Genomic DNA, 20225 nt, shown 5'->3' with positions numbered 1-20225 from the left:
AGCACGGCCTCCACCTGCTCCACGGCGGGGCGCTGCCCAAGGGCCGCCTGGCCCCACCCCCGCCTCAGCTCGAGGGCGGGGTGAGCGAGGAGCCCAAGTGGCTGGAAAGGAGACTGCAAAGGAAGAGCAGCGCGGCCCGGCTGCTGTGCCCACCGACCCTGGAGCACACCCTTCCCTCCCCGGAGCTGGTGGGCGCTCCATCTGCCGCCGAATTGCATTTGGACTTGAAGCTGTCCCCATGGTCCCTCCAACTCCTGGGGCTCCCACAGAAGTTCTCTCAGCTCCTCCGTCTGCACACAGCACTGAGATGGTCACGCCCAGTTCATAGCTGAGGACCTCAGGCCCAGAGGCTCAGCGTGATACACAATGATCCAGCAGCACAGACACACAAGCAGTGGCAGCCTGGTCTCCGCTTCTCCTCTGGTCCATGGAAGGCCCCCCGAGGGCCAAACAGCTGTGGCCTTCCGTGCCCCATCTCGCTTAGCAGCCACTATAGCTACTGCTGCCCCAGCCAGGACAGAGGACAGACCCAGGGCCTTCTCCAGCCCCATCTCCATCTGGCTCTGCAGAAGGTCACTCACATCCTCTTCCCACCCCTGCTCTAACCCTGTCCTGTCCCATCTTACGAACCTCCTTTTGCTCCCTTGACTCGGACAGGCTCAGCTCCCAACTGGTCAGGCACTCACCTACCTCAGGACTTCTGCACTTGCTACTTCTGAGCACTTTTTCCCCACAGATCTGCATGTCCAGCTGGCTTACTTCAGATCTTCACACAAATGCCACCTCCCCCTTGAGGCCTTCCCTGATGGCTTTGTTCAAATTGTAGCTCCTCTGCCCTCCTCCCTGCCGCCCCCGCCTGTCCTGCTGTGCCCACTTCCCTACTGTTTTCTCCGTAACATTTTTCATCTCCCAGTGTCCTATGTGTTTTACTTATTGTCTCTGTCCCTCATAAGAATACCAGAGCACAGATTTCTTCTTTTTTAATCCCCAACCCCAGCGCCCAGAACTATCCCTGGTACATACTAGGAGCTCAGCAAATCCTTGCTAATTAAACCAAACAGTGTCAGATGGCTGGAGAATGGAACTGGACTGTGGTGGGCCAGCCCTGCCTTAGGACAAGGGGTCAGGAATGGGAAACCAGGCCTTCTGGGTCGCCTTCCTATGGGCCAGCCCCCCACCAGGCCCCACCACGTCCGGTCTTCTCAGAACAGTGTCACTGAGGGACATTCCCAGGCTTTGTCCTGGGTTCACATGCCAACCCAGCCACTCCCAGGCATCATTTATAAATTAGGAACCAAAGCATAACTTGGTGGTGACCTCACAGGAAGGACACCTGGGACAGGTATGGACAAAGATGGCTGAGCAGCTGGCCTCAGCCTTTCCGGGACCCAGGTGTGCAAAGGCCTAGCACTGGGGCAGGTATGGCAAGGGAGCGATGAGAGCTGCTTACCCAGGAGCAAACTCCGTCCCCACCCCCAGGGAGCCCCAGCCATCTGCAGAGACAGCCATATAGACCCCCATCCTACTGCAAGGCAGAAGAGGGCTAGGGCCAGGCAATGTCCCCAGGGCTGGGAACATCTGGCAGGATCCCTAGAGAAGGTGTCTCAGTCAGGACTCAAAGGTCAGGACAGAGGCAGAAAGTGGCTAGGCAGGGGCCGGCATGACCAAAGGTTCAGCCACAGCACAGCCACGGTGAGGCACCGCTGGCTACCTGGGGAGGAGCAGGGAATCCACCAGAGCAGGCCTGGAGCAGCAAGGGACACATCACCCTAGCGGTGGCTGGTGGGGCCTGCAGGTTCCCAGGCAAGGCTCCTCCCTGCCCTCTGCCCCCCAGTCTCTCAGTCTTCCTAAGCAGTGGCTCCCCAACCACACCGGCCATGCCCAGTGCCCCACACCCAGCCTTGCCACCCAGCACAGGGCATCGGGAGCCTCACCTCGCCCTGGGCAGTCACCCGGCTGGCAGTACAGGATCCCAGTTGGACTCGGCATCTTGATCCCCCATACTTGATCCCCAGACCTTCACCCGTCCAGGGCAGACAGCCAGGACCCTCCTCCTTCGATCCCCCTCCTCCCATGTGGCCCAGCTTCTGAGGCCCTTGACCGCCTTCCTCCCTACAGCTCCTCTTGGCCCCTCCTCCTTCCCGATGATGGGGCTGCAGCCCCCTCCCCCTGGCCCAGGGCCCTCCGCCCTCAAAGCCTCCCTGTTCCCCTCTCCAGGCACCACCACAAATCTCTAGCCTTGATTCCTTCTGAGCCTGGGATCTTTTCCACCAGCTGCCAAACACAGAGAAACCCAGTCTGGGGGCTCCAGGTGAGAGGGGCCCCAGAACCCCCTGACTCGCCACTCACTCCTAGATGCTCCTCTCTGCTGCCCAGCTCCCACAGCCCCTACTCAGGCGGAACACTCCCTGCCTCAGCCCACGGAGTCAACTCCAAGAGGGCTCCTGCAAGCCCAAGTCACGCTGCCAGTCCCCAGCCCGATTTGGGCTTCTAGGCTCACTTCCTCCCACTCCCTGGGTGGTCACACTCATCCTTTTCTCCCTCCAAGGAGTACAGCCACCCACTCCGACCCCTCAGGGCCTAGCCAAGTTCAGCACTGCAGCCAAAGATGGCCACTTGCATTGAGTCACATACCGAGCGGTGCTTCTTGAAGGGAATCCCAACCCTCAAGTTCAAGTGGCACCTCCTCCAGTCAGCCTGCCTGGACTGCTCCTCCCGGGCCAACTGTGCTTTCTGGCGGAACTATCTCAGGGACCCAACAGCTCCTGAGGGCTGCTACACACAGCAGCTGGGCCCAGCTCCAGAGGACGCACCCTGAAGGGCAGGACAGGGCTGAGTGCTGGGTGGCCCATCTGTGGGGCCCCCACCTGTCCTCTGGGGGCAGGTAAGGTGATGCCAGGGCAGATGGAGGGAAGCTCTGGGATGAGTCAGGTGGGAAATCTGACCCTCCCCATGGGCAACAGGGGACTGAAAGGTAGAATCCACCTGAGCTGGAGGTGGGGACAAAGGGGAGACTGGAGAGGGGGCCCCAGGCCAGGGAGGCAGGCAAGAGAGGCCACCAGCAGGTAAGACAACGTGTTTAATGTTCCAGACTGTGCAGCTTCTGAGTGAAAGGTCTGTCAGCAATCACAGGGCGTACATTCGGGGTGGAGCAGCCACCCCACCAGGCCCTCAGGTGCAGGGCAGGGTGGCTGTGAGAACATGGTCCTGGGTGTGCTCGCTGGGAACACACACCTGGTAGTGCCCAAGTGTCAGGGGGTGGGCGTGACATCTACACAGGAGACCCACAGACACACACACACACTAGGAGGCTCAAGGGATACAGTGACCACAGAGGCAGCCACAATGGCCACGCGTGGCAGTGTACACGAGACGTGTGAGCTGGGTGGGTGGGGGTCACAAGGTGCCAGACTCAGGGCTCCTTCAAGCTGAGGTCCGAGGAAGACCCCATGCACCCAGGGGCAGGGACAACCATAGGCTGTCCTGTGAGAACTTGAGTGTGCAAACCTGTGCACAGGTGTGAGAACTCAGACTCCAAGGTAAGTGTTCAAGGAGGGGACACAGACATACACAGTGAGACCCACGAGTGGGAATGTGGGGACACAGGGTGACAGACAGGAAGGCTCACGGGAGCGAGTCCAGGGGCAAGTCCTGGCCCATGGGCTCCTGCAGCCTCTCAACAGGGTACAAATGACAGACAGGTGAGAGCCCAGTGCCAAGGGTCCCATGTTGGAGAGTCCAAAGTTCAAGGAAGGCTCCAGATGAAAGGGTCCAACTGGCCACAGACACAGGGTCCTGCTGGCTGGCAGCTTCTGAAGCAAGGGAGGAAGCCGGGCCTCAGATGCACGAAGCCTATCCTTGGATGCAGGAAGCCAGGCCTCAGAGGGGTCCTCAGGCCTCACTGCTGCCACCACTTCCTCCACTGCTACCCCGCTCCACCCACACGAGGCGAGCCTGCTCCTGCAGAATGCGGCCACGCACCACCTTGGCCAGCTCCTCTGCGTGGCCCCACGCATGCGCAGGCACCTGCACCCAGGAGCAGGGCAGCCCCCAGAGTGCCTGCTCCACACTGCGGCACTGCCGCAGCAGCTCTGAGTCTCGCCCGCCTGGCCGGCCCAGGAGGCCCCTGCAGAGAGAGGGTGGGCAGCATCAGAGCAGGGCTCTGAGGAGGGCAGAGACACAAAGGGACAGGGACAGGGGGCAAGAAGACCGCAAGAGAGAAGGCAGACAACAGAGGGAGAGGACGGCGAGACAGATGGCGAACACAGCTGCAAAGGCACAGACACCCTCACAGAGCACCTGCCCACAAGCCCCGCCCTGCCTCACCTGACCTCGCGGACATTCTTCTCGGTCACCTCCACGTGGATGACGATGGGGTAGACATCGCTCTGCACAAGCTCCCGAATGCCCCGTGCTCCCAGCTCCAACAGGCAGTGTTTCTTCTCGGAGACACAGACTGTGTTTACTCCCAGCCCCACCCTATACCGTCTCCCACCACATCAGCATGGGTGCAAGTTCCGTGTCCCCACCCTGAGAGACCCTAGCAGTGAGCAAAGAACTGGAGTGGGGAGACCGGAGACCCGGGCTCATGGGTAACGTGGAGAAAGGTCACGCCCCTGCTCTGGACCCTGGCCACCCCATCTGTAGGGACAGCTCACCCGTTTCCTACAGCGTACAGCCCTGGCCTGCTTGCAAGAGAGAAGCAAGCTCAAGGATAAGGAAGCGCGTAAAGAGGCACCAGCCCCACACCTGCAAAGTGACCCCAAACCGCTCATATCACAGGTGAAGAACCTGAGGAGCCTGAGAGGCAGCACAGGTGCTGGCCCAGAACGGTGGTCCAGCACCCCAGCACCTACCTTCCCAACCGACTCCTGGATGGCCCGGATCCTGTTGCCCAGCCCAGGGGTGGCTGGACGGGCCTTGGGGGCTCCAGGTGCTGAGGGTGGGTACTGTTCCTCCCCAGAGAGGCTCTCTGTAGAGCAAGAAGGAGAGTGGTGGTGCAGGGCGATGGGCCTGGCTGCCCTAGCGCCCCAGCCCTCCCTCCCACGGCGCAGGCTCACCTGCTGGGCACACTTGGAAGTCCAGCCGGGAGCTGGGCAGGTCCAGCAGGTTGCGGATGAGCCGGGGTGCCAGGCTCTCAGGCAGTAGCACCACGGGCCGCAGAGCAGACACCAGCAGTGGCCGCACCAGGCTGTAGGGCTTGAGGCTCTGCTCTGGCTCTGCAGCGGGGACGGGTGTGGGTCCAGGCTCCTCTTGCCTCTGATACTCAAAACTAAAGTAGCACCTACCCTGCCACACACACACACACACACACACTCTGCAGGGCTCCCCCACTTCCTTGCTGGGGCTAGTCCGGGAGGCTCCTCTCTGATCCTCTGCCTCGCCCCTGCCCCCTACAGGTCACCCTCCACTCAGCAGCCAGAGAGGCTTCAAAACCGAAGTCCCACCAGGTGACTCCCCTGCTTTCAAAATGCCAGTGGCTTCCCAGTTTCGCAAGCCAGAGGCCATATCTTCCACACGCGTGACAGCCTGCCCTGGAGCCCCAGGAGATGGAAGCCACTCCCGCCTCTCTGCCCTCACTGCCTTCAGTCACAGGACTTCTGCATGACGTGTGGCCACCCAAAGCCCCAGCCCTGCGCCTCCTAGCCCAGGTAATTAACCCTCTACCCCTCAGAGCCCAGGGCCACATTCCCTGGTGCCCACATGGGCACCTGGTGGTCCCCTTCGTTCACGGTGAGATTATGTGACAGCATCAGCCTCCCTGGGAGACATGAGGAAGGGACCACTGTCCCCCGGGCCCAGCAATGTGCTCCATACCCACTCTCTGTGCCTGTCCTTCAAAGGCCCCACAGGCAGCCATGCTTCTGTGCCTTTCCTTCTCTGTGCCTTCTGCCTGAAGCCAACTCCTCTTCATCCCCAAAGGCCACAGCTGAAACAACCTCTCTCCTAAAAGTCTCCCTAACCACCCTCTGTCCACTGCCCCTCAGGCCTGTGTCTCCCTCCTATGGGTCCCCCAGCCCTGTCCCTGACGTGGCCCCATCCTGCTTCCTCCTCCAGGAACCGCCCCCTCGGGGTCCTCACTGCCTCTCCCATCGCACACCCGTGCGCAGCTCAGCCACACTGACACACAGGCACAGGCCATGCTTGGCCCCCCACCGCCACAGTTACCAGCTCCTGTCCGCAGGTCCCCTTAACTGTAGCCGCCCATTCCACCAGCAGGGGGAGCCTTGGCTCTCAGGCCCCACCCCTGCTAGGACCCTCATAGTCCTTCCAGGGCACAGGGCTTCTCCCAAAAGACACTGCCTTACCTACCGTCCTGGGCTACTGAGCAGCACAGGACATCCCCACCCACTCACCTGAGCAGGGCTCTGGCAGCAGCTGTTCCGGGGGGTCCCCTGAAGCGCCCCCCACAGGCTTGGGCCTCACCAGCCCCAGGGCCCGCTTCTTTAGCTGGGAAGGCATGAGGGGAGGAGGGTCACCTGAGCGCCCCCAGCACCCTCACTTTAGGGTGAGAGTGAGGAAACAGGTCCAGGAGCACAAAAACCCTCTGCCCTGCTGTCCAGGACCAAGTGGGTGCCGCCCCCAGGCCGAGGAGGGTGGCCATTGCTAAGGGCCCCTGTAAGCAAGCTCAGTAGAGCTTCTCAGAGGAGCTCTATGTGTACCCCACCTTACAGACAGGGAGACAGAGACCAAAAGGAGCCCCTTGTCACAGACTCTGGGTGCTCCTCAATGCATGAGCAACGTGGCCACGGGTAGGAAGGTTCCTGAGTCCAGTATGAGAGCACTAACTATCCCCAACCTGCCACCTATGGACGCCAGCAGGGGTCAGTACCGGCTTTGGACGTGCACGGACTCTCTGCAGCCGTGCACTGCCCAAGAGGCAGGTGGAGTGACCACCCCGTTTTGCAGGTAAGAAAACTGCTCCAAGAATGGGACGGGGAGCAGCAGGAAAGAGGTTAAGAGGTTTGGGTGACCGTCCCAAGTCACACAACACAAAAACACAACAACAACCCAGCCAGGCATGGTGGTGCAGGGTTCCAACCCCAATCCCACCTATCTGTCTCCCCCAGCCCCATGCTCAGCCTGCTCTCCAGCAGCATGGCCTCGCACTGATCTAACCTCTCAGAGGGCGAGTGATGACCAGACCCAGCCCTCACCCAGGGATTGGAAGGGAACAGGACTGTTGTCAGATGCCTACTATTGTGCCTGACCTGCTCCGGGACAGTGAACAAAGTCTATCTCATTTAATCTCTCACCCACACTAGAAGGCAAAACCACTGATTGCTGGGCACATAGGAGATGATCAGGTAAATCCCAGCAGAGCTTCCTCTCCTCCCCTGAGACAGCAGAAAATGCAGCCAGAGCCCTCCCTTTGGGCCCCCTCCCACCCACCCCACCCTGCTCACATTACTTCGGGGGCTCCGGTGCCGGCTAGAGGACAGGCATTTTTCCTGGACTTCTAGGAGCTGCTGGGCTCTGTGGGAAAGAGCTGTGTCACGTGCTTGGAGGAAGAAGGACACCCCTGGCCTCCTCTCTTCCAACCCTCACCCTGTCCCGGAGGGACAGCAAGGGATTACAGGAGGAAAGAGAGCGCCCCCATCCTGATCCAGCTCCCCACGGGGCCCGATCCCCAGGCTCCCAGCTCCGCATCACCTCTGATAATTGGGCACTGTGCCCCGGTCCAGGTCCCGAAGTGTGAGGAGGTCGACCCGGGTGCAGAACCACTCCTGCCGCCGCTTGTAAGCTGGGTCCACCAGCCGCAGGATCTCCTGGGCTTTCACACACAGGGCATGAGGATCCGCCCGCTCGGGCAGGGTGAGGTTGGCTCGAATGTAGAAGGGCTCGGCCCCCTGCCCCTTTGCCCAGGCATCGAGGGCCTCATGGAAGGACTGGCAGGCTGGGCATGGGCAGGGCAGAGAGCAGCAGGAAAGACGAGAGGTGGTGTGAGGCTGAGGCGCTTTCTTAGGGGGACATAGGGGCTGCCCTCCCAAGGCCTAGCTGCCGGGACCACCCCTTCCTTCAAGTGCCTTAAGATCAGAAGGTGGGAAGTCCACCAGGCCCCTGAACCCACTAGGGACAGAGCCAGGACTCAAACCCACGGACTTTTAATGCAGTGCTCCTTTCACAGGAAGCTCAAAGAGAAAGAGAACAAGAACAGACAACAGGCCTACAGCACACGGAGTGAGGAGACAAGGCCAGGCATCTCCTCCACCTTCTCTCCCACCTGCGCCCTAGGCTGGAAAAGTCTTCCCCTGGGCTACTAATTCTGGCTTTCTAGAACTCCCGAGTTCCCAGGCCCTGCCCCAGGCCAGGCTTACCCTTCAAGTCCAGCCGTGAGGGGAGTGTGGACACCAAGGATCTCTGCTGGGCCTCCAGGCCCATCCCCTCCGGGCCAGCACCTTCTGCCCTGGGCTAGGAGATAATCCATCAGCGAAAGAAAGTATTCTAAGGGCTAGACTCTGTCAAAGTGCCGTCAGTCTGCCCGCCTCAGTCCTTACCCAATCATATTTTATTGAACACTTGCTGAGGTAGGGTAACCAGCAGCCAGCCAATCGTGAAGCCTATTTCTGCGTTAGCCACTCCCCAAAGCCCCACCCAGTGGCTTTACTGTACCAATCAGTGTCCAGCCCTAGACAAAACAGATTCCAAGCCCAGCTCAGGGGGTGAGGTCTCACCTCTCTTGGTTCGGTCCTGGCAGACCCAGGGCCAGACAGCACCCTCCGCACCACTGCCCCAGACCATCTGTCCCCACGAAAGGGTAGGCTATCTGGACCCTTGTCCAGGGACTCTGGGCCCCCTGGGGAGCTCCAGCCAGACATTCGGATGGCCAGAGACCTGGGGAGAGAGGAGAAGGACAGGAATTTGCTTCGATGCAGTGGTTCCATTCCCCAAGCACACCTTGTCCCTCCCCAGGCCACTGTGCCTACAGGGCCCTGTACCTGGAACGTCCCCCTCCTCTGCTCTGCCTGAATGCTGCTCCTTCTTCAGAGTGCAAGGCAAGCCCAGCCAGATGCTGGGGCCCCCAGTGAGGAGCTCGCCATTTGCACTTCCCTTTTTGTCCTCCCCAGCAGAAACAAGGCATTCAGAGCCAGACTTCAGTGTTCAGGCTGAGTCCCTACCACCAAACTCAGCACCTGGCTCACAGCGAAGGCCAGTCATGCAGAAGTCCAGGAGGGCGGTGCCGGCAAAGCACAACACAGGGCAGAACATCCTGGCTGGCACCGGGACCGGGGGTGAGGGTGGGAGAGAACCCCCCCTCCGGGCTACACCCTGGGGTCAGAGGCTCTCTGGTGACAGGTAGGGAGGAGCCTCGGTGTGGAGGACAGAGCACAGGACGTGCCAGACATCACAGTGACAGCAGCGCTGACCAGGTGCCTCCCATGTGCCGGGCAGCATGCTCAGCTCCTTGCCCTGATTACTAATTTAACATCCTGGGAAAAGACAGGCCACAGGCAGCCTGTGAAAGCAGTGGGAGCCACTGACAGTTGAAACAGTCACCAAGATCGCCTGTCCCTAGATCAGACCTGGCAAGGTCCCGTGGCCAAGCTCAGAGACAAACTGAGCTCAAGCCTCTGCCATGAGCCCCAGTCATGGGGAGAGGGTGAGGCCACAGTCAGTATGTGGACCCCGGGGCAGCCTCCCCACCACCCTGGCAGCTGTAACACACTGCCCCCTGCTGGCAGCCTATGGTGTACCAGCTTGCAGCCTCCTCAGCTTCCTGGGAAAGGCCTGGCAGAAACGGGAAGCCTGAGACCCAGCTGGCCAGCGGCTGGTACAGGACAGTCAAGCTCCAAACCCCAGTGGACACTGTGCCCTGGATGTGAACAAAGGAGTTGGTTGCTGGAGTCTGTGCCCACATCCATAAAACGAGGATCTGAGCTGGGCATGGTGGCACACACCTGTAATCCCAGCTGCGTGGGAGGCTGAGGCAGGAGGACTAAGTCTGAGGTCATCCTGGGCAACTTAGCAACTTGGTTGAGACCCTGGTCCAACGTTAAAAAAAAAAAGGACTAGGGATATATTTCATTATGAAGATACTGGGTTCAGTTCAGTATGAAAATGAAAAACACACGATGTCACCAACCCTCACCTCCATGGGACCAACAGATGCAGAAGACGGTGTCCTCAGAAGGCTGTGGAATTTGCAGGGTCCTGATTAGCTATATTTCTGTTTGTTTCTTGCCTCTCTACTTCTTCCTGATAAACTTAGCTCTGTGTTTTTAGTGGAATGGAATAAAAAACACAATTCTGCCTCTTCCCAAGTAAAACCCACTATTGTCTCTCCAGCTTTTGTTCTGCTGTGTCCTGGCTTTCTCTCCCTGTGGGTGTGCAGAGAGGTTAAGGACAGGGCCAGAGGGCACTGGCAGGAACTCCATGCCCAGATGGGTTGGCTGCATAACTGCTCACTTGCACTCAATGTCATTAAAACACAGGATGCACTCGGAACAGGGCCCGGCAACCACCAAGTGCTCAAGAAAAACCTGACTCTCACTGCTGTAGGGTGTGATTCAGACCAAAGCACCGCTCTCTGGCCTCAGTTTCTCCACCTGTCTCAAACCCACAGACGACTGACTACCATGGCCTATGGACAACAGCCAAGCAAGCAGCCTGCACCAGGCCCTCAGAAGCCTCCCACCCACTCCACCCCTGCAATTCCAGTATCATGATGACCTTCAGCTCCTCCCCGCCTTCCTGCCCCACCTGCTGCTCCCTGAGGACCAGCTGTGACATCCCTTCTTGCCAACCTCCACAGGTCCAAAGAACCAAAGGACTTTCCTGAGTTTCCCCAGAGCAGTATCTTGTTTCCCAGAGTCCCTGGAGCTCACTGGGCTAATTAGAACCCTCCCAGGCCAAGGCATTGATGGGCAGGGGTGGGGGGACGATGGTGCAGGGGAGGGGCTGCCTGCCAACCCTCTTAGATCGACCTCTGAGGGATCCCAACCCTGCCTGTGGGAAGAATGGGGCTGCTCCAGCCAGCAGGGGAGGACTCACAGGCCAGCCAGGAGCTCAGGCCATGGGCACTGAGAGGGGTGAGTCTGCTGGGTCTGAGCAATAATGGGCACATGGGCACCCAGGGCAATGTGGGAAATCTCAGGTCAGGGGCCTGTGATGCTGAGACTTAAGCTGCCAATAAACGACCAAACTTAATCCTCCCAACAGCCCTGAGGTCGGTAACTATGAATTAGATATGAGGGAAACTGAGGCACAGGAAAGTTATAACTTGCCAAGGGGTGGTGCAGCTGGTGGGGAACAGAGTCAGGCCGTGACCCATTAGAGCCTTTTCTGTGCAAGGATGGAAGGTCCTAGAGATCCTAAGACCACTTGAGGAAATGTGGGCAGGGTTTGAAGCTTGCGTGGAGACGGCACCCCGACTTTCTCGCACGTGCTCCCTGTGCGCCCCTCCTCACCCAGCAGCTCACTTCACTCTCGGGTCCCTCCTGCTGTCTCCTCATCCAGCTGTCCACCTGGCCATCAAAGCTCCCACCCTTCCCTGCCCTGCCCTGGCCCCTGGCAGAAAGGAGAGCGAGGGGAGCCCAGGAGAATCTGGCAGAGAGGCTGAGGGGAAGAAATGGCAAGAAATGGAAAACAGGCAAGAAAATGCTGGGCACAAGGGGAGAGGGCACTCTACATAAGCATGAGTAGTTCTGACAGAGCTGGATGTGCCGGCACGCCTGTAATCCCAGCCCTCCAGGAGGCTGAGGCAGAATGATTTCAAATTCCAGCCCAACCTGGGCAATTTACAGATTTATCAACACCCTATCTCAAAGTTAAAAATTAAAAAGGGCTGGAGATGTAGCTCAGTGCAAAGGCCCTGAGTTCAATCCCCAATACCCCCCACACAAAAAAAAGACAGAAAAAAAGGAAAAAAAACACAGAGCAGGAGACTAAGGCGCTGGAAAATCCAGTACCTGCCCACTGCCCCAAAGCTGCAGGAGCAGAGACTTGAGCCTGGAAAGCTGGCTCCAAAGCCCACTCTCTCTCCCCAGGACTCAGGATGAGTCACCCAGTCAGATTCAGGCCCTCACCTCCCTCCCTGCCTGTCCCCCTTTCCCTCTCAGCACCCCTGCCACACCCCAATCTGTGCTTTTCCTCCTCCCCAGAAACTGGGAGCAGCAGAGGTGGCCCACGTGCTCACGGCCTAGGCAGGGGCTGGGCAGAGCCTCCTGCTCCCTGGGCTGCATCCTGGCGCCCCTTTGGCCCCAGGCCAGGGCCTGTGCCGGGCTGAAGGGAGGAAGGGCAGAGGCAGGCAGGAAGGGAGGTGCCTCCGCCCCTTCCCCCAGAAGCATGTCCTGCACAGGCAGAAACAATGTCGCAGGGGGTGGGGGTGGGGGCAGGGCCTGGACACCAGCCTGGACATGTCCTGTACCCGACCCACATTCCAGTGTGGACTCTCAAGGCTCCCAAATCCAAATCTGATCAGGTTACGGTGGCCCTGGCCCTGGCACTTCTCATCTGTGTCCCGGTGAGAATGTTCCTGAACCTCTCTGAGCCTCAGTTTCCTCCTCTGTGAAACAAGGGTAATCCTGATAACACCTCCTCCTGGGACAGAGACTGCTGTAAAGTAGCCAGCAACAGGCCCAGCAATTAATAATAACCAAACCCACCCCAGCTTCCCAGACACCACGAGCCAAAGTCCAAGAGTTCCCAGCCTGACTCACAGACTCCCCAGGCCCCTTCCTGGCCAGCCTCTGCTCTCCCTGCAGCTGTTCACCCTGCCTCAGCTGAGCTCAAACAAAGGTCACCTTCTAGTTTTCAGCCCCTCCTGGAGGCAGGAACATGGCCCACCAATAGCACAACAGCACATGCTGTCTGTGATACCTTATTGTTAATGCTCTGCGGCTCATGTTACAGCCTGTGGGGACCCCGGTGTCCCCACCCTGAGTAAGACAATCAGTAAGGTGTTTCTGTCCTACAGGAGCTCAGAGCTGGTCGGAACAGCAAGCAAGCAGTTGGAAGAAGAGCAGCCTGAGAGTAAGCACTGTTACTTACTAAACAGCTACTACACACCTGGCAGGGTCAGAAACCCCAGAACACCCACATCTGAAGAGACTGCTTTCCCCCTTTGACCAGCCAAGGCCCGAGGAGAAGTGACCAGCCCAAGTCAGAGAGTGATAAACAGTGGTAACGGTTTGAATCCAAGGTCATCCAGGGTCTGAATTCTACCCTCACTTACAGCAGAAGCTCTCCTGCCTCCCAACCCCCACCCTGTCTCAGGCCCAGGCATAAAGCCCACCCCAGCCCCACCCAGCCCAGGTGGCTACTACCTGTTGAGGAGACCCAGGCCACAGCCCTGGCCCAGGAGGCCCTCTGGCTTTCCCAAAGGCCACACACTGTCGGAGGAGGACGATGAAGAGAGGCCGGGAGACCAGGGCTTGAGTGTCACACTCCCTGGGGAGGAAAAGTGCAGGTTAGGGTCTGGGAGAAGAGGGGTACAGTGGGGAGGCCCAAGTCCACGCCAGTCCCACTGGCTCAGAACCCCCAGGTTGACCCTCTGGGAACAGCAGGGTGGGCAGGGACTGAGGAGCCCCACACCTCCGGAGCAGGAGTAGAGGCTGGGGCTGGCTCGGAGTGGGCAGCCTGAACAGTCCCCAAGAACCTCCCGAGCAGGCCCTGGCCAGGGGCACAGTGTGCCCTCAGAGAGGGGATACGGGCTGTGGGGGGTGCCGGCACACAGGCCTGAGGCGGACTGCAAGTGCCTCTGCAAGATGAGCCCTCCAGGAAGTCCCAGGGCCGTTACCTGTGATGTCGGACATGCTGCTGAAGGACCTGGGCAGAGAGAGGCAGGGAGTGGACAGGAGGTGAGGCCCAGCGGGGTCTCTGTCCTCTTTCTCTCCCACCTTCAGGCTAAGGAAAGGTCCCACAGCCCCAAACAAACGCAGGCTGGACCCCAGTCAAGGGCCTAGACATCAGGCATCATGCCTCCTGGGTCCCCTACAGCCACGGGGCAAGAAGTTAAGGTCTGGCCTCTGTATATGTTGTGCCATGGCTGTCTGTCCATTCAAGCCAGCCAAGCCTTCTGGAAGCTTCCCCTGGTTGTTCACCCTCACTCCCGCACTGCTACCTTCCCTTTGTGGCCCAGAGGTATAACACCCAGCCTCAGCCTTGCCACCAGCAGAGACAGCTTGGCTTTTCTGGCCCCATCTCAAATGATGTCTGAACCTGGGGCCCGACTTTCTTCTTTTCACCCTAGGTCCTTAACCCCTGGGAACATTTTCCACATCCCCTGGTCCTGGGCTATCAGACTTCCCCTTGGGCTGAGGATCTCGGAGATCAAGTCACCTCCAATGACCTTCCCATCTGGGCACTCTCTGTGCTCCTGCCTCATCTTACCCCCAACTCAGGCCCTCCTAGGACACCTGAGCCTAGAGAGCTCCAGCCACGTTAAGAGAAGTGACTGTGTGCGTGGACCTGACTCTGGCATGGGGCTCCAGGGAGGTGGCTACTCAGGAACCAGCCTCCCACCCACCTCCTGGGTCAGCCATGCTGTCCGCAGCCTGTTTACCTCTTAGGGGGCTCGGGGTCCTCCTCACGCTGCCGGCGGAGGATGGAACCAGCGCTGGGGGGAAAGGGCAGGATGGACAGGCGATTGATCTCCTTCTCACTATTGGTGGCCTCCTCCTGCAACATAGGGACAGGCCCTGTGTCACCTTCCAGCCCAACACCATCCCCGCCCTCACACACACAAGACCCCAACCCAAAGCAGAGGTGCAAGCTCTATGAGCAATGCGTGTGAGCGGCTCCCTGGTCTCCTGGTGCCCAAGTGGTCCTGGGGGACTTAAACAAGGTCCTGACCTCCCTGGACCTCACCTGGGAAGTAGAACCCTTGGCAAACTGGGGCACACCCCACATGCTGGAATTCATGTATCTGGGGCAGGTGGGGGGTCCTACCGAGGTGTGAGGCTCAGATCCTCCAGCGGCCGCCACTTCCCCAGCTGCTTCCGGGCCTCCCAGCGGGGAGAACTCACCCAGACTCCAGGTGCTGCTGAAGTTGGAGCACAGAGAATAGGAGGAGGCACAGGTCTGGAAGAGGATGGGGGGCGCAGGTGAGCAAGACTGAGCCTGGGCCGACCAGGCAGCAGGCACAGGACAGACCTGGGGCACAGCTAGCCAGGTTCTAGCCTTGTGGAGCTCAAAGGCTCAAGTGGAGACAGACCGCAAACCATCAGAGGAGCATGATCACCCCAAGTGCAATGACAGCAGAAGGAACGTGCCCAGGGCACAGGGAGCGCTCAAGAGCCCCACTCAACCTTGGGCACAAAATGCTTTCCAGAGAGAACAGGCTTTGAACTGAGAACTCAAGGATGTTTTGGTGCTAAGTTGGTACAGTTTGGATGGTCTAGGCAGATAGACCACATGTACAAAGGCCCTGAGGCAGGACTGTGACACATTCAAAACGAAAATGCTGAGACCCAAAGAACCAAGCTAAAGGGAAGGAGGCACCCAACCTGCATGGCCTCTTGGGTATGATGAAGGACATATCTTTTCCTAGGAGCAAAAGAGAGCCATGGGGGTCTCTAACATGTGGGAGGTCACAGCTTCCTGCCCCCTTCTTGCGTTCTTCCAAGCCACAGTGCATCACTACCAGGCCCACTGAACTCAAAGACAAGCAACTCGGAAAAAAAAAAAAAAAAAAAAAGCTGGCTGCAGCCCAAGGACCAGTGTCTGACTGACACATGATCTGTGACCACAGACAAGCAAGCCCCTGACCTCTCTTGAGCCTGTACCATGAAGGGTGCGATAGTTAATCTTGACCGTCAACATGATTGGCTGGAGAGATACATAGGAAATTAACAAAGTACATTTCTGGGTGGGTTGTGGGGGTATGACCTTGGGGACTGTTTCTCGTTCCTGGCCTGGTCCCTCTGCCTCTTCCCCGTGTCTCTGCTTCCCGGCTCTCAGCTTTCTTTTGGAATTCCTTTTCAGCCTTGGAGCCAGCTGACCATGGACTGAAACCTCATAAATCATGAGCTAAAATAAACCTCTCCTTCTGTAAGTTGTGTGTGCCAGGCGTTTCATTCCAGCAACGGAAAACTGACTAACAGAAGGGGATTAGGTTAGCTGGTCTCTGGGGGAGTTAGACCCACACCAGCCCAGCTGGTCTCCAAGGTCCGTGTTTTCCATTCCAATATGCTCACCCAAGTGTGTGCGGAACAGGGCTTCAAACATTCCTCAGTGTCTATGCAACCCAGACACTCAGACACGCACACGCCCCCATCCTGCTCTCAACCCACACCCAGCTCCCACCAGAAGCCCACGCCACTGCACGCCTGACCCTCTCACCTTGAGGCAAGAGCCGCCCTGGCTGCGCTGCAGCTGGGCCTCCAGCAGCGCCTTGGTGCCCTCCAGGCTTGTGAGCGTGGTCAGCAGCTCATCCCGCTCAGCCTCCAGCCCACGCACCTGCTTGCGGTACTGATCCTTCTCGATGAGGCTCTGTGAGTACTGCAGCTGGATGCGGTCGCGGCTCTGGATGGCCTGGAGGGAGCAGGGAGAGGCAGCCGCTAAAGGGGCCGCACAAGCCCAGCTGTCCCGGCATCCTAGTGGCAGCCACATCTACCAAGCCCTTCCTGTGCGTCAAGCGCCATGCTGAGTATCAGCTCTTTGCATCTTCACGGTACGAGACTAAGTTAGAGATGACATCATCACCATTTTCTCCTTTTGCAGCTGGAGAAACCATGTCAGCAGGGCAGAGCTAACCGGCCAGTCCAGCTATAGAGTTGGGCTTTTACCATTTCACCAAGAATGACCTAAAATACTTCCAGGAGACCTACTGTGCTCCTGGAACTTTGTTTGTAGCACCCAGTCAGTGCAGAAGCACAGAGGTTAAGCCCAGCCTTCTGCATCCTAAGTACTTTTCTCCACAAGGAAGGCCTGGGGCTGGGAGTGGGCTGGTGACGTGTATTCCTGGGCCTTGCCCCAGCCATCAGAGTTAGAAAATCCAGGCATAAAACCCCAAATCTTTATCCTCAAGTCCCAGTCCCTAAGACTGAGGTGCATTCTCAAGTGCAACCTTCAATGCCTCTCGTGGGACTCAAACGTGGTCAAGGACAAACCCTCCTGCCCTCCCCCTGCACGGGCCACCTCACACAAGGTGGCAGGGAACAGGGGAACTAGCCCAAGTACCACAGCCCACCCCACGGCCCCGGCAGGAGGCAAAGGCTATGGCTCCCAGGGACCAGAGCCAAAACTTTTGAGAATTTCTTCATCAGCAAATAATCGCAGGCACCTCCTCCTCTATGTTGGCCTTGCCCTTGATACAGAGAGAACAAGAGACTCAGAAATGAAGAATGCCACCCCTGGCTTTTGTAACTGTCCTGCAAGTGCAGGTGAGATGTGGGCTTGAAGCATAAGGCTGGCATCTCAGGACCAGTGTCTGATTCACAAAGGGCCTGGAGACTTTGACCAAGGCCCTGGCCCTCGCTTGCTCCTGTGCAGTAAGGGGATTTGAGGAGCTGGTCTGGGGAGGGGTGCTTTTAGGCCTATATCAGACTAGACTAGCAGGTGTTCGAGTCCAGGTTTTATAGTCTAGGAAATTCTGGGTTTGCTCAAGTACCTCCAAAGACTCTTGTCTCTGTGGCCCTGCCCTGCTGCCCCATCCTAAACCAGCCAATGCACTTTGGAAATCTCTTTCCACATTTCCAGTTCTACCCACTCCTCCTCCTCTTCCCCTCTTCCCCTGGACCAGATCTATCAGTGGGACCAAGGCCAGGTCACAGCAGGCTGGGGATCACCTGGTCCCGCTCCTTCTCGATCTCCTCCAGCTGGGCCAGGACAGTGGCCATGCGGTGCTTGTACAGGTCACAGTCCTTCTGCAGCGTGCGGTGCTTGAGACGCAGGTCCTCCATCTCCTGCAGGTACTGCGGGCAGGGAGGGTGGTGGGCTCAGACCACAGGCCAGCTCAAGGGTAGCCAATCAGCGGGTCCCAGCACTCCCCTAAGACAGTCCTGAGCCGAAGCCACAAGCACCCACCTCCCCGGCAAGATGGTCCAGGCCCCTGCCTAAACTGCAAAATGCAGAACAAGAGCGATGACGTTCCCACCACTAAGGCCAGCCTCTGTGCCCTTGCTGAACTCTGGACCTGCAGCCCCTTCCCCTACTCAGCTCTGCACATAGCACTGTCTTCTGCTGCCTGAAATAGCTCCCACGGGGTCACACGGGCGCACGGCACCCGTCTCCCTGCAGGAAGCACCTCTGCAGGAGTAGGGGGCTTTGTTCTATTCACCGATAACTCTTGAGGGTCTAGCAGGGCCCGTGAGTGTCTGAGGACGATGGATGCACAATTCTCAGCTCGGTGCCTACATGGAGATGCTGGGAAGGCCACTGAAAGGGACCCATGAGGCCTGACACTTTCTCCCCCAGGACAGGGACACTGGCGCTGCAGAGAGTGGCAGGGGAGGCAGGGCAGTGGGCACTACCTTGTCCCGCAGCTCCTCAGCCCACTGCAGCTCCCCCTGCACGGCATGCAGCTTCTGGCACAGCTCCTGCCTGCTGTCCTGTGCCTCCCGCCAGTCATGCTCCAGGATGTCCAGGAGGATGCGCTCGGAGCCTGGTGCCCCTGGTCGGCTCGCCTCCTGGGGGGGTCAGAGTTCACGCCCACCTCAACACCCAGCCCAGGACCCACACTGGATGTGGGGAGAAAGGGGAACCCCAGCCCTCAGCCCTCAGGCCCCTCCCATGAGCTCTGCCAACTTGGCCTAGAACTTTGATCTCTCTGGATCTGTTTCCCCAGTGGGCATGGCCCCGAGGAACATCTAGAATACTAATGAGGTAAATTCAGCCACGACCTTAGTTCCAAATGAAAACCTGGGCCACTCTCTTGCTCTGGCCCCTACCCAGCACTTAAAGAAGCATCCCAAAGCCTGTTCTTACTCTTCTGAGGGATCCCCAAGGAGCTGGGCCTTGGCACCCTCAACCCCATGAAATACACTGGTTCCCATCCCTCCCTTCCTGGGTGAAACTAGGCCAAGGCAAGGCCAACACTGCCACAGGCCACCAAGCAAGCCCTGGGTCACCCAGACCTCTGGGGCCTGAACCTTCTTAGCGCAAGATGCCTCTACAAATCCCAGGAAGCTGGGAAGTCTTCCTAGGAAAATGCTCACACATAGGATCAGGCTCATGGTTTTGGGGGTTCAGAGGCCTCCAGGAGGCTGCAGAGACCTCAGATTAAACTTGCAGTGGTAGGGTAAGGAGTATGGATCCTCCACTCAGAGACTTAGATGGGTAACTGGTCAGATGCATCCAGATCTCAGACCCCTGGTCTGCCTAGAATCCTCACTTTCCAGACCCAGGGAGTTCAAGTGAACAACAGGGGTCCCCCCATCCACTGCTGAGGCCGCCAGGACAGCCCCCCTACCTGCTGCAGGCCCTCCTGCAGCTCCTGCAATGACGCGGTCAGCCGCTGATTCTCAGCCCGCAGCTCGGAGACCAGGTCCACACTGTCCAGCTCCTTCTCCTTCTCCTCAGCCCCGGGCAGCTGCCCCCGGGCCCTGCGCAGCAGCGTGCACTCCTCCTCCAGCCGGCTGACCTTGAGCTTGAGCTGATCCACCTGGGGCCCCAGACCATGCTCAGCCCAGGGAGGGCCCCACAAGGCCACTGAGTTGGGGGCAGGGTCCAGTGCCCTCACTCCTAGGTGCCTCTAAGATTCCCAGAAGGGCCTGACAGGGACAGGCTGGGTGAATATGAGAAGAGCAGGGAGGAAAGAGGGGACAAGAAGGCCAAGATCTCCCAGGAGACTCTGCTTCATGACCTGCGAGCAGATGCTGAGTCACCGTCCACACAGTGTCCCAAGGTCCAGACACTGAGTTCAGCCCATGTAGCCCCGAATCAGTGGGACAGAGAAGGAGGAAGAACAGCATAAGAAGGGTGGGAACCAGAGCCTGGGTCCAGCTCCGCCTTAACTCAGGGAGGCCTTGGGCAAGTCATGGCCAGGCCTCGATCTTATCTGGACCCAAGGTTGTCACCCAGCCCTGGATCCAGCAGGACCCCTCCACCCCAACTTCCAGCTCCATACACTCTCAGGACAGATTGGACCAGGTCCTTGTCTTTTGAAGATGTTCCTAGCAGTCTCTACTGCAAGATAGGCATTGGCTTCCCCCACTACCTTCCCCAACAACACCTGCGAGTCCAGAGTTGTGGGCCAGGGATTCAGCTCAGTGGCACTGTGCCTGCCTCACAAGCACAAGGTCCTGAGTTCAATCCCTGCTACAAAAAAAAAAAAAAAAAAAAAA

At 58.6% G+C, this 20225-nt stretch overlaps 1 protein-coding gene across 1 annotated transcript in view; it reads right to left on the bottom strand.

Moving 5' to 3' along the window:
- Nucleotides 1-3066: 3066 nt before the first annotated feature.
- The window catches only part of Card10 (caspase recruitment domain family member 10), a 29926-nt gene continuing 12767 nt past the window's right edge, over nt 3067-20225 (bottom strand). The window contains exons 5-21 of the mRNA XM_010614080.1: nt 19352-19543; nt 18414-18569; nt 17730-17855; nt 16282-16473; nt 14890-15021; nt 14504-14619; nt 13739-13767; nt 13266-13389; nt 8676-8835; nt 8319-8412; nt 7654-7897; nt 7407-7476; nt 6357-6450; nt 5061-5219; nt 4857-4972; nt 4327-4439; nt 3067-4126 (exon numbers count right to left, since the gene is read on the bottom strand). Coding sequence (XP_010612382.1) covers nt 3892-4126; nt 4327-4439; nt 4857-4972; nt 5061-5219; nt 6357-6450; nt 7407-7476; nt 7654-7897; nt 8319-8412; nt 8676-8835; nt 13266-13389; nt 13739-13767; nt 14504-14619; nt 14890-15021; nt 16282-16473; nt 17730-17855; nt 18414-18569; nt 19352-19543 — 2352 coding nt within the window. The 3' untranslated portion in view covers nt 3067-3891. The remainder of the gene's footprint in view (nt 4127-4326; nt 4440-4856; nt 4973-5060; nt 5220-6356; nt 6451-7406; nt 7477-7653; nt 7898-8318; nt 8413-8675; nt 8836-13265; nt 13390-13738; nt 13768-14503; nt 14620-14889; nt 15022-16281; nt 16474-17729; nt 17856-18413; nt 18570-19351; nt 19544-20225) is intronic.

Source organism: Fukomys damarensis, unplaced genomic scaffold (genome assembly GCF_012274545.1).
Source record: "Fukomys damarensis isolate Sample0158 unplaced genomic scaffold, DMR_v1.0_HiC HiC_scaffold_19, whole genome shotgun sequence".
Taxonomy (NCBI): Eukaryota; Metazoa; Chordata; class Mammalia; order Rodentia; family Bathyergidae; genus Fukomys; species Fukomys damarensis.
Note: the sequence above shows the minus strand (reverse complement) of the source record. Positions and strands in the feature narration are given on the sequence as shown.